The sequence below is a fragment of the Trachinotus anak genome, unplaced genomic scaffold, assembly GCF_046630095.1.
Source record: "Trachinotus anak isolate AG129_WGS33_773 ecotype Australia unplaced genomic scaffold, CSIRO_AGI_Tana_v1 ptg000018l, whole genome shotgun sequence".
NCBI lineage: Eukaryota > Metazoa > Chordata > Actinopteri > Carangiformes > Carangidae > Trachinotus > Trachinotus anak.
In genome coordinates, this window is record NW_027273869.1 from 11,298,139 (window position 1) to 11,312,701 (window position 14,563).

The 14,563-nt window shown below is 39.5% G+C and overlaps 1 protein-coding gene across 7 annotated transcripts in view; it reads left to right on the forward strand.

Annotated features, from left to right (window-relative positions):
- LOC139635171 (protein PHTF2-like) overlaps window positions 1-14,563 on the forward strand; it is a 42,001-nt gene that overhangs the window by 8,172 nt on the left and 19,266 nt on the right. For all 7 annotated transcript variants that reach the window (XM_071502226.1, XM_071502224.1, XM_071502222.1 and 4 more), the window contains one exon: window positions 6,145-6,225. In XM_071502226.1, coding sequence (XP_071358327.1) covers window positions 6,181-6,225 — 45 coding nt within the window. In that variant the 5' untranslated portion in view covers window positions 6,145-6,180. The remainder of the gene's footprint in view (window positions 1-6,144; window positions 6,226-14,563) is intronic.

Genomic DNA, 14,563 nt, shown 5'->3' on the forward strand with positions numbered 1-14,563 from the left:
CACACACACACACAAGGTAAAATGTAGAAAAATAAACAGGATTTGTCATTGACGTATGTGTGTGTGTGTTTCCAAATGTCTGTGGTCGTCACTGCTTTTGTCTATGATGAAACAGAGTCTGAAACATTGGCTGGTATCAAGCATCTTCAGAGAGAGTTTGAAATGAGTGAAACATTGTTCTGGTACAGTTAAATAATGGTTGTATTGATGTGGAATAATGGTAACTATTTTCTGACAAAATGAACTAAACAGCTGTTAGAAGCATGTAAAAGTTAAACCGAGGACAGACAGCTCATATAACACTAAATTACTGAAAGTAGTGGCCTCTTAAAATTATGGTTTTAGATGGGGGGGGGGGCAGATTAATTGGTATCAAAAAAGTATTGAGGCTTAATGCCCAGCCCTGTTGAGCACAATAACAAGCTGATGATCACTGTCCAAATATCTTTGCCTACAATATTTATATATTGAGTGTAAGTATGAGCTTTGCAAGTCAAAAAATATTCCACATATGATACAGTTAAGGTTGGAAATCAGTTTTGAGAACCTCCCTCCTTATTTCTGCGATAAATAGTCCCTCTGTTTTTTCATCATTCAAAAAAAGGTCTTAACCTCAATAGAAAACGGCCCGTAGGTTGAGAAATAGTGTGGTTTCATCTAAGTATCTTTTTACCCCCCACCAAGGCAGCATGAGGCCACACTGACATCACATGTACACACACACACACACACACACACACACACAGAAAGCTTTCAAAACTCGACCTTCTTCTGCCACTGACCCTCTTTCACATTAACATTCATACAGTAGCATACACACACACGCACACACACACACACATACACACACAAAAAGAGCCCTCATATAAACTGTGGCCTACATAATACATGCTGTCTTACTTGACTGCTCTCTCTGTAAATGGGTCAGCTCATTGGTCAGACAGACTTGGCAAGCCATAGAGCTGCTGTGTGTGTGTGTGTGTGTGTGTGTGTGTGTGTGTGTGTGTGTGTGTGTGTGTGTGTGTGTGTGTGTGTGTGTGTGTGTAGTTATCGACGTCGTTAAATTCTTTGCAAGCTTTGTAATGGGGTGCGTTTGTGAACGAAACTTTCTTGTTGACATGAGTTTGCTGCCACCAGTTACTGTTAAAAATGAAATCAAAGATGAAAACAAGTATTCAGATACACTACTTTTAAATTATGAGATGTATAATCACACATTTGTAGGAAATCACCAGGAGAACACTCTGTCTTAGCCTTTTTTTTCTTTTGAATGTCTGAACACTGCTTCCTGTGACGAAAATATAAGTATAATGTCTGTGTGTGTCTGTCTGTTGTCTGGGCTCCGTTCCCTAAATACCCTTGAGCAAACCACAATGTATTTTAGGAACACTGCGAGTGTGTGGTTTTGGAAAAAGTGTGTTAGGAAAGAATCCCAGCCTATTTCTTCTTGTTATGATTTCCAGCAGAAATGATAACCTAGCAGTTTACTGCTAATCCTGTGTGCGTAGCCGTATTAGGCAATGAGAATGTGTCTGTGTGTGTTTTTGTGTCTGATAATGTGTGTGAATCAGTGTTGGCATCCCTGAGGTATGATGGAGGGATTTTTGAGGCTTTGAACAGCCTGTTTTTGTTATCACTGTCTCTAGATGAGGAGGATTTGAGGTCTTAAATCAGTCAGAAAGTGTGAGAGAGTTAAAAAACAGAAACCCTGCTGTTTGTGCTCTAACTCCTCTAATGACGGAGTGTCTCTCTCTGTCTGCAATAAACGTGTGGTCATACTTGCCATTGTTGTTTTGAGGTTGCACAATTTGACGCTTTGTCATTTGTTGACAGCAGGAGTTGTTGCTCGACAGTAGTTTGACAACCAGCCATTTTCAATGTGCACCTCAGTGATGTGATGACTTATGTTCTTACACAACACATTTCAGATATCCTACCAAAATAAAAGTATGAGGATCATATTGTCTGCTCCTGTGCACATAAAGTTGTGCCTTGAGGGGAAAAAAGGAATCATCTGGACACCAAGCAGCTGTTACCTCTGGCAATGTGACGTTAGATTGTAATTTTTCAGTTGTCTTACTTTTTGTTAAGTAAACAAATCATTGAAAAAACAACAAAATAACTGACGCATAAGCAAGATATGGATGCAGTCCTGGAATATGTATTTTATATTGTGACATTGGTATCTATCTTGATATAGTTATTAATATTTTAAATCAAATTGGAAACTGTGAACGGATACAATTGAAATGTCTGTTTTTGTGTCATCCAAAATACAAGACTGTATGGATATTCATCATTTGGAGTTTCAGGAGTGTAAGCTGCTTCCCCCTTTGGTATTTTCAAGTGCCAAGGTCATTCCCGTGAAATGAAGGTTTTAAATCCACGTTCCTCTAACTGCAGAGCCAAACTATTAAAACTCTGTGAGAACAGTGTGTGAATGTGAACTGAGGATGGGGCGGTGACTCGTGTGTGTGTGTGTGTGTGTGTGTGTGTGTGAGTGAGAATGAGAAATAAACTGGTCTCAGTGTTTATGTTAACAGAGGAAGTGGAACAGAGAATACTTATCTTGCTTTTTCACCCTTCATATTATGTTTGCTCTTTAGATACAGCCTCCTCCTTCCTCTCTCGATCTGTCCATTATTCGTCTCTTCACTGAAGTTTTAATATGAAGCCTTTTACTGACATTGTAAACCCATTTACTTTATTTATGTGCAGTGTAACCACTGCACATAAAAAGGACAACCCAGCAAAATGCTCCCTCTCTCTTTCAACCTTTTTCTTTCACTCTTTCAAGTTTAGGTTCAAATATGTTTCACTTACACGATCATGTATAACAGTAAGAAGCAAGTGTGCAGTGTAGTTTATATCAGGAATAGTGTGGTTCAGCGGTGGAGGATAGAGGGAGGAGTGATGATCGTAATTGTAGACAACAGCAAGCAAGAGACTTTCTTCCTGTTGCTAAAAATGTCTCTTGCCTGCTGGGGCAAAAGTGTGCGTGTCTGCACACACACACACACACACACACACTTACGCAGAAATGCATATATACGAACACTTCTGCAACTGTGTGAGCAGCGTGCATACAGCACTTATGGGTTTAAGAACTGAGTGCTTTGCAACTCTGCATTAGTCTGTTTGGGGTGTGTGTGTGTGTGTAATACTCTACTATCACACTACTGTGCTTGATGTAGAAACAGTTCACACTTGGCTCGAGTATAAACTTTTGTCTCCTTCCTGCTTTTGAACTTCACATTCTTCACATTGACACACAGCTTGGACTTGCTCCACCACGGCTTTGAATGTGAGGACGTCAACACACACTCTCATACTAGTACTACTCTATTTGAAGTGGTGACTTTGTCACACACATAAACACTCAGTGTCGTGGTTTGGTAGTTGGCAGACATGCTGTGGAGCTGTTAAACAGTCCTGTTGTATGATTTCACATACATTTCTTTGATGGCAAACTGCACATGACTCATAAAATAACCTTCATGGCTTTATTTTGGTAAAATGTCTGAGAAGTAGCAGCACATCTGAGCATCAATATTGGAAATTACAAATGACTGAAGGCTTTTCTGACTTGTTTAAAGAGAGCTGTTTCCAACAAAAAATGTTATTCACTGGAAATGACTGAATCAGCAGCATAAACAAGCCTTCACATGCAAAGAAGGATGTCTTCACTCTGCTTTGTGAAATGAAATGTTCAATGTTAAGTAGAAAGGCTGAGAGTAAAAGGAGAAAATAAATACAATAATGTAAATATATGTAAAGTTAGAATAGCTACATACAGATTGTATAATATTTGGAATATTTCATTGGATTGAGTCATATTTCTTGGACTTGCTCCTGCTGCCAGCAGAGCCAGCCTGGCCTGCAGCTGCTGCCCTCCATCACTCTCCATCTATCTGCTCCTCCATCCCGTCCACTCACACAGCAGGACAGCACTGCACTTACATAGCAGGGAAATAGACAAGAGACGCAAAGAGACTGAAAGACAGAGGAAGAAAAAGATGCAGAGGCAGAGAGAGAAGAGGGAAGGAGAGTGGCTAACCGCAAAGCCTCTATTTTTTTTTTTTCACTTTACAGCTTATTAACCACATTTTCTTCTCCTCCTCTTCCTCTTCCACCTGCATCAACTCAGATGATTCTACATTTAAACGTCCAATTCTGGACCAAACTGTCACTGTCAGTGTTTACAGCCCCCATGTTAATACTGAGTGTGTTTCAAAGACATTTTTATACCCAGATCTATGAAAATGTGGTAAATGTTACATTAACAAAACAAGGACAACATAACTTTCTTTTGTTATTCTCAGTGTCAAATAACTTGGATGCTCAGGCTTGTACAAGTGGATCCAGTACAACTCTTTCTGCTCTCGTCCTCTTTAACCACAACAAACAAGCTCACATCACCTCCATCACCGGAAGATCCTGTTTCAAACACAACATGCTGTAATGACACACGGACTGTAACACTGACACACTGCAGGCCTAATGCATACTGTGGATACAGTCACGGTTACAAGCGAGCTCTCTGTCATGTGATGTTTCTTATCAGCACCCCAGATACTGATAAGGAAACTGAGATGATATCTGGTTCATGTTGGTGGTGGTCAGTCATTAATGTCATCAGAACTCATATTGACTATTGCATGTAAAGTAAAATCAGCCACAGGCATGAGAGGGATTTTTTTTTTCTACTGTAAATAATCACATGAAGTGATGAATGCACAGGTTTTCAGGAGAGAGAACTGATGTGATGATAGAAATGTCCCTCAGCTGATAGAACCAGGCCTGATTGTGAATGATGTGATATGTTTTTGCTAAGCTCAGGTTGTAGTCAAAGATGAAGCCAAGATTCCTGCCGTGCCTGGTTACAGATGTAAACAGAGATTTGATTCTGATGCGTCGACTCTTTAGTCCTTCTGCCTAATAAATAACTACTACTAAGAAAGTGTGTGCTCCAGCTTTCCTCTTTGGCTCAGTTTGATCTACTTAACATGTGTCGATCAGTTCAGCAGTCCACAGGATAAAGTACAAAATAAAAAAACTTCATTCAGAGATTAGTGTCTCTATGATACAAAATATTTATAATGGTCTACAGATCAGATCATGGTTTTGTTTTCTTGTTTTTTTTTTGGGATATTAAGACAGTTTAGGAAGAGAGTTGATTTTTGACCTTAGAAAAAGTAGTTGTTATTTTATGTCAGCTTTATATTTTTTAAATTTATCATATAATGTTTTTTTTCAAGACCAATTTAACCTTGCTTCAAATTTTAAATCAGTGTTTTTTTGTTGTTTTTTTTTTTGTTTTTTTTTTTTTATAGTTGCTAATTGGCGTTTACAAGAACAAGCAAGAACAATCCACTTTACAAAGTGTTGCAAGCACTTGACATCAAGAGTAATAATTTTATGCAGACTCTTAAAGCAATAGCTTGACATTTTTGGAAATAAGCTTATTTGCCTATTCTGCCTGTACTAACTACCACAGCCTACTGTTTATACACTTAGTGAGCCTGTTGCATTCTTAGATTGATTTTGTCGGCACTGGACACTCACACACACGCCCATAACAATAACTAATGCATACTGCACATTGTTGTGAATATCTGTGTGTGTATGGGCCTGTCTTTACAAGGAAGTCACTCGCACACCTTAACCATTGCAGGGGATCCAAAATGATGCATCCAAGATCCAACTACTGCACTCGTGTTTTTGTGTGTGTTTGTGTGTGGTGTCTGTGTGTGTGTGTGTGTCAGGTTATGATTCAGCTTATTCCCAGACCAGCTCATAGAAAGACTCTTTGTTTATGTGGTAAGATGGGTGTCCAGGAGACAACATGTTATTAGTAATGTGTGTGTGTGTGTGATTCAGGAGCAAACAACGGAATGAATACATATGAATAGTGTGTTTGTGTGTTCTGTATAAGAAAAGGCAGAGTGAATGCCTTCACACAAATCAGCATAAACATGTGTGCGCAAGTGTGTGTGCCTTTCCCTCCCTCTCTCCTTTGTCAGTTGTCAAGACACACCTGCCTACCAGGTATATAGACCCAGGTCCTCCTCCCTCTCACCTCATTGCTCCGTCACTGACATTGCTCTCTCTCTTTCTCTGCCACTGTGTGTCTTGTGTTTTCAGTCTAAGATGCCCTAGACGGGGAGAAGGGAAATGTAAATGGCTTCCAAAGTAAAAGATGCTGTGGTGTGGTACCAGAAAAAGGTAAGATGCTGTTCATTCCTTATTTTTGCACACCTCTGTCATTTTGCATTTTTTCAGTTCTATAAAAAACAAAAACAAAAACAAAAAAAAAACATCCATTCATTAGAAATTTAGAGGGATAACATGGGATTGATAGACAGTTGTTAAACTGCTACATTCCCTCTATTTTAACTCAGCATTACATCTCGGCTTTGTTAATGTCTGAATTTCATAGGCAGTCTATTCCTGCTGAAAAATGGTGAAGGCCCTCATCAGCCAGTTAACACTGTTGAGCCTAGTTGTCTACACGTGTGTTTACACATATACACATGGATGTACAGATGCATCAATATATGAAATACCTGTAGACAAGAGACTCCTTGGACACCTCCTCTGGATTCACCAAAGATTCCTTTAATGGCATAGAAATATTTCTATAAATATATTTATTAAATATTGTCTAACAAGAACAGACCGAAGAAGAATGCAAATACATGAAAAAAATATACATTCTTGTAACCAATCTAAAAAAAAAAAACCCCAAAACTTTCTGACACACATTGTAAATGATCATACACGCTAAACAATGTTGTTTCCCTAAAATGAGATATCTAGCATTTGTAAAAAAGTGACTAAAGACTCCCTCAAGTTCTATCAAAATTATGGAGTATGTCCTGTAAGTGTTTAAGTTTTGAATGGGCGAAATATGATGCTTACAGGGTGTATCCTATTTTAGAGGTGCTAAAATTGGAACTGTAAAAAGTAGAAGATAAAAACCTTGCAACCAAGAAAAAAAAAGGAAGATACTTAAAAGTGATGGTTGTGTAAAGACAAATTCAAAAAAGAGTTTGTGCACCAAAGAGTGAGATATACCTAGGCCCATTGTCTTTTGTTTTTAATTAGTTTAATTCAATTAGTCTCTGGCAGACAAACTATAACTGCTAAATTACCTGAAATGTATCTTTTGCATTTCACAGTAGCAACTTCCTGTTACGTACTGTCCAGCATGTACACCACACCTGTGTAGCTGCGATAGGCTGATGTGGATTCATGGTTTGAGTTATTGGTCCAGCTCTGTGGCACACAGAGGGAGGCAGAGCTGAAGCATTTCTTCATTTTCATTCCTTAAAAAACAAACTGAAGACATTCTAATATTTGAGTGTGCAGACTCTTATTGATCCACCAGTGTTTTGGAAGTGAACCCTGCAGTGCTGTCAGCAGCAGGGTCTGGCCGTTGGACACAGTGTAAAACCAGCCCGGTGTTGTGTGTCGTCTTGTTCCATAGTCTCAGATATCAGATCCTCCGCTGGACTCCAGCGCTGCCCCCCTTGTAGCTCTCAGCTTACACTCCGGCTCCCTGCCCTCACAGACCTGTCCTCCTGTCGTTACGACCCCATCTGCCTCCTCTCTGCCCTGTCTGTCGGCCTGTTATTATTTCCTCCACAACTCCCTTTCTCTGTGTTACTGTCTGCCTTCATCTGTGTCTTTCATCTCTCTCTCTCTCTGATCTTCTGCTGGGACCTGGCAGATGGAGACAGCAACATAAGCTTTCACTGGAATCAGATCGCGCTGAAGTTGAATCTTGAAGTTACAAACTTTAATTAACGGTTTAAACTCTAAACACTAGACTCCTGATTTTTTCCCAGCTTTGTTTTTCTTTATTTTAAAGTTGTCCTAGGTTCAATTGCTGCAAACATTTAAACAGTCTTAAGCCTTCACTTAGGTCTTAGATCCATAATATTAGTTTGAGAAACTGGATTAAAAGCTTGTCTGGGCAGAGGCACACCAGTGACGGCAACCACTGAGTCATGACTGGATAAAGCCCTTCTTATGCAGCAGATCACATCGGTCTGACTGTCCTCAGGGCTTCTTCAACTCTGACGTCTCTTTTAGACAAGTTAAGAGTTTTTTTTCCCCTCTGACTACCTGAATGAAAATGAGATACAACACAGATGCTCTATTACAGATCATCAGCGTGGATTATCTGCATCATAACCAAGGCGTTCTTGTCTGAGCAGTTTGAGTCAGCAGGACAAGAAGATTTTATTTATCTCCAGCGGTTCTGCTACCTCTGTCGGTCCTGGGATCCTAACTCGCCAATAACACAGCAGATAGACAAGACCTGAAGGGCAAAGACGGGCTCGACTCTGTTGCTCGACTCTAGCTCATTGCTAAAAATACAAGAGAGCGAGAGAGATTCGGCTTTAAGCAAACACCTGAAATTCTGCCAAATAAACAAGCGCTACCCTCAGGAGAGAAGTCTACGCATTTGTAAATGAGTCTGTGGCTCCTAACAGGCCTCATGTGGTGGAAAATAGCTTGCATTTGTCCCCTTGACTCACATGAGGGGTGGTGTATTGTGTTATGTTGTTGATGCTGCATTGTGATGGAGTCAGAGTCAGAGCTATGGATTGGTCTCCCTCTGCTCATTTATTTGAAGGGTTGTACCACCCACTCACCTCTGGTGTTTTTCAGCTCTGCAGGTTTGATTTTAGTCGCTGAAGTTTTGAGATAGCTGCCTCTGACCTTTCTGCTTCCATCCCAGAACAATGGAGCTTAATGAAATTTTGTTTCTGTCGCTCACAGTAAATGACATTTAGTAACGGTGTCCTGTTACTCTGGATTATCCTCAGACTTCACTGTGTTCACAGTTTTGATTACAACTACTTTCTGCTAAAGGGAAAAAGTTCATATGAAGATGAAGACCTTTTTAAATTAATCTTTTTTAATGCTGTGAGCACCATAAACAAAATTATATTCACCTCCAAGGTATTGCGGTGGCAACAGAAATCTCAGCTATCTTAAAAGCTATAACATTTGTGTATTCATGTATGTTTGTTTATTTAATTTTGTATGTTCACTGAAATGTAAATACATACATACAAATACATACCCACTGCTTTCTGCAATCTTCTGTTAATTTTAAATATTTGAAACTACATGGTGGAAATGCTCCAGTTTTAGTTTGGAAAGATTTTGATTTCATAGCTGTTGACCAAAGCAGTCAGATGTGTGTGCTGTCCCACGACATCACCGAACTCCGTCTTTTGTTATTGTTGTGATTAAGAGACTTATGTAAAATTACATAATGTGTGTTTAACTGAAAGATGAATTTTGAGCCTGACCGAAAGGTCCAGATTTCCAAACAGGTCAGTGAAGCTGAACATCCTTGTCTCTCCAGCCTCTCCCAGCGTCAGGCAGTGGCCCGTATGAGTCACAGTGTATTTCTGACTGTGCTGTCTGAAAACAGGCTGGAAATAGACCCAGTGCAATGTTTGTGTGGAAGCCTTTTTTTCTGACCATCGTGCCATGCCAAGCCCGTATCACAGTGAGACACATGCAGCCATGCAGTCTATATCTGCCACGGCACCAGACAGATTTTCTGTCTTTTTTTTTAGGTCTCACACAGTGATTGCTGTTGCCAAATAGGAAGCTGGCAACCAGCTTCCTATTTGGTGATATATTTGGGTTTAAAAGTTACACTGTAATAAATCAGCTTATAGTTTATTTGTGTGGTGGGTTTAAGGCCTAATTTAAGACGTAACCAACCCAATTCATATCCTCAGTATGTGAGCGAGGTCTGTGGATGTTAATGACTTTATAGGATCAGTGAGTCTCAGTGGGAATATTCTCTATCAATAAAGTCAGCTGTGAATGTGAGAGACTTACTATTATTTAGCTATAGCTATATTTAGAGAAGACAACACATAAATCACCAAGTAACTTCATATATTCTACATTAATGAATGTATAGGTGGTCGAAGGGTTGAGCAATAGGACACACACTGAGTGATGCAGTTGCCTGCTCTTTGTGTTTTCCTTCCTTCCACACTTCCACACAAATCACTTCCAGCAAAAACAGAAACTCAAACACCAACAGCCACCACACAGAGACAGAAAATCAGAGCTGAATCAATTAGTTGATCACCACATAATGTATCAGCAACAAGTGATCGCTCAGGTCGTTTTTTAAGCAAAGTACCTCAAATGCCTGTTTCATTTTCTTAAATATAAAGAGTTTCATCTTTTCTTTGTCGTATGTGGTACTTAAATAAATATCCTTGGGTTTGGAGTCTTTGTATAAAATAAGACAAAGATTGGGCTCTTGGAAATTAGGATTGTCAAAAATTGTGAATTTTAGCAATTTTATCGACTAAATGATTTAATTGAGAACATAATTGGTAGATTATTTGATTTGAACAATTAGTAGTTGTAGCCCTAAAGTGATCATCACTTCTGTTTTTCATTTTTGAAGTCATGAAAAAAAATTTCGCTGAACCTGTAATGGTCACATGAAGTTCAAGAGAGAAAAACCTCACCACATTGTCCTCTAGGTAAATGAGACGTGTTTGTGTGTGAGTATGACAAATGGTAAAACCTCCTTTTAGCAGCCACAAATACACACCTGTCTGAGCTGAGAATAGATCTTACACACATTCTACACACACACACACACACTTTTGTGTGTGTTGCCATGGTAGCGTGAAAACACAGCAGAGAGGTTAATCTGCATGCCACAACCAGCTGTCCGACCCCAATTCCTTTTAATTGTTCTTTCACTCATTCAGTCAGTGAATCTGTTTTGGATTTTTGTGGTCAACCACACCTTTACTGTTTCATGCTTAAGTTTTTAAAGACATGATTACCATCAGTGGTTTTAGGTTTATGGTAAAATGTTTTGTTGATCACTGCCAATTTGATAGCTTATCTGCCAATTAGATATCGTTGGGCACTGAACTTTTGGTTTGACAAAATGATTGATCAGAAAGTATGATAAATAAATAGAAACTGAAAATAACTAGCGGTTGCTGCCCCAATTGGGATTATCCAGTGAAGTTCAGGTGGGAAATGAAACCTTTTGATTTTATTTATTCATTCATTCAGTCCTTGACTTTCTTTGAAAATATTCCATTCCTTGCACATACCACTCTAAAACTGAAAGTGTACTTGTACACATTCAGTCAGTGTCTGTGTGTTTACACTGGTTAATCAGTGTGTCAGAAATGACCACGCCTAAACAGACAAATGTAATTAAGTCCTTCCCACAAGTAGGTAAGGGATTTTCCATCACAGCCAGTGACACAGCAGACAGTACTGAGATTTACAAGAAGGAAGGTAGGAAGTAGGACACGGTAAGTGAATAGTTTACAGTATTAGAGACATGAACTAGATATAGGAGACTGTTCAACATGCCAGCTCCTCCAGTGACCTGAGTGACAGTGGATTAAACTATTGGGTATTTCAGCCATTTATCATTAAAAAAAATAACTTTTTCCCAGAGCTGAAGGCTGAAGGTGACGTCTTCACATTACTTTATCTGTCTAAACAGTGCAATGCCCTGAGATATTCAGGTTACAATGATATAAAACAGAAAAGCAGCAGCACAAGGTTCACTTCATGATTCATACAAATGTTTGGCATGTTTCGTGATAAAGTTCATTTATTAACAAAATTGTTGGCCATTTTCTCTTTATGAGTGGGCTTATTGTTTTGGCACTAAACTTCATTAATTGATTTTTTGTCACTTGAGGGCAGCAGAATCAAGCTGTGAACACAGCACAAACATATTATCACACTTGCAAATGTTAGTAAACAGTCGCTTATTTACATTAGCAGCATGCACAGAGTAACATTAGCATTCATTTGGAGTCATGTTTCTGGCCACCTGGTAAGGTGCTTCATCACTACAAATGACACCTTTCACATTACACATAGTCATTTGATCCATTCCAGCAGCTTTAAAGCCAACCAGTCAATGCTGAGCGAATATTGTGTATTTGAAAAGGCAACACTCTCCTGTATCTGATGCTCGGGTCCATTCTAGCTTGACACCACTTGAACCACAGCTTGTCTATAACAACAGATAACAGATAAATGGCAACGGGGAACAGTGTTGAACAATATAGATTATTCACAGCTGATGTGTGTGTTATTGTGTTAAACCTTCCAAGTGTCTGTCTGCTGTAGACACACACGTAACCTGCCCCACCAGCATCTCTCTGTGTGTATGTGTAATGCCCCCTCCACTGCAGAGGCAGTTGTTATATAACTCTGTTGCTTCGCCGGCATAATCCCTCCCTCCCTCTCTCTGGCTGGATCGTCCCTCCATCCGTCGCCATGGTGACCCCCAGCACTGCCGCAGCGGCACACTTGGCCTCATCATCTTCCCTTCTGGTGCACTCTCAGCTCTTGATTTGCCTGTCAAATCGCTGAAGTCTGTGATTTTTCTCAGTAAAATCATTGAGGATCCATGTGTCTTCGACCAAGACCAAAAACATTTAACCCCTGGCAGCTACTGAAGAAATCATTTTTATTAATTTTCAAGGCAAAGAATGATGCTAAGTTGTAAGAGAAATTGAAGTGTTTTGTTGCCTAAGAACTAATGTGTTTTGAGAGAAGATGATCAAACACATAGTGATGTGAGGACGAGAGTGTGTGTGAAGATAAGAGGATTTACAGTGCTGTTAATTCCCCTCCACCAGATCTCAGTTACCTCACTACTCCATGATGTAACTAGGGGTGTGTGTGTGTGTGTGTGTGTGTGTGTGAGAGAGAGTGAGAGAGAGTGAGAGAGAAATTGCTCCTCTTTCCATCCCCACCTTCCTTCTTATCTACACCCTCTCCTCCTTTATCTCTCAGCCCTGGTCATGTTTGCCCTCTGGCTGTCCTCCACATGTACTCAATATCCTCTTCAATCTGTGTGTGTGTGGGGTGGGGGTGGGGGGGCTATTTTAATAGGCTGAGTGATGTGGAAAATTAGCTGTCAGCCCAACCCAAATGTCGGACAGTAAATCAGTCAGTTAGACATCGCATTTAATGTTTTCCAGTGTTTCATATGGCACGGTTCTCTGGTGGAGGCTCAGGATCCACATTTGTCCCGTGTCAGTGCGTCACAATCCAGTTATAATGTAGCATTTAACTAGAAGTAATTTTGGTGCTTTTAATGTAGTGTTTAAGATGAAGACAAGATACAAAAAATTCTAATGATAAGACAATGATCTTCAGCGATGACTTAAGAGTGTATGTTTTACACAATATGGCTCAAAAAATAAATAAATACATGTCATGGTGTATAGATGATAAAAATGTAGAACAGTTGTTAGCTCTGAGGTTTTTAAGTTAGTTGTTGTCAGTAGTTGTTGACAAAGTTGCTAACTTTGTTGAGAAGTTAATTTATTTAATACATTGCAATTAAATTAAATATGGTTTATTAAAATCATGCATGTACCACAGTGGGATCATTTAAGATTGTATTAAGTTGGTCTATATTTCTGGTGTTTTTATAAGGCCGAGCAGGCTGGCTATTTTTATTTCCATAACACAATCATTTCATTATTGTAATCATTGTCGTATAAACTAATGCTGCTTTGCTAAAAAAGGAGAAAAACAAGGAATGTCACGTTCTTGAGTAGTTTCCAGCCTGGCCAAAGTTTTATGTCAGTATGTTTAGCTCTTAATACTTTTGTTTTCTCTGACAGAGTGATATGAAAAATATGCAACAACATAAACTCAGGACTTAACTACTTGCAGACTAAATGAGTTACAGTAAATGAATTGAATTAGTCTGCGCTGGCTGCATCTCAAGCTTATCAGCAAGCATGAGATGCTTTGATCAGATGAGATTTACTTTGATTTCACCTGGGGAGCAATAATTTTCTAACTTGTCCCACTGGATTGTGATGTCGTGACAACCAAGTGCTGCCGTAGAAAACTTCAGGATGAAAGCAAAGCGTACACTTCGAGCAATAGACTTCAAAATAAAAGTAAAAAGCTGCGTGACACAGTGCGTGACCCATGTCTCACGCTGGTATCTGGTCGCTGACGCTGGGATATCACATCGTCAGGACTGATGTGTGCACCATGCTATGGCACAAATACTGAGCATTTCTCCTCAGATTATTAGTTTCAGTTCAGGATTTATTGTATAGAGACACAACGTTGTGTGTATAACAACGTTATGTGTGACTGTACATTGGATTGAGAGAAAGAGCAAAGAAAAGAGAAAGTAACTCTTTAACCTACATCATAGACACCTCCCCTCTATCATCAGTTTATCCAATCATCTTCTCTCCGCTCTTTTTCTCTCTCTTCATTTTGTTCTTTCCATGTCTTCGACCGCTCTCTTCCTCTCTCTCTCTGTCCATGTTTAATGAATTCTCATTAAAGATGCAGAGTTTCCACTGGCAAGCTCACAGGGCGACCCAGACTCAACACCTTAGACACACACACACACACACACACTCTCTCTCTCTCACATGAATACACTGATCTACTGAGGTCACATCATCAGCTGATCCTCTTATGTCTCAGAAACACACACACTGTATGAAACCAGACCAAACTGTGTTACTTCAGCCTC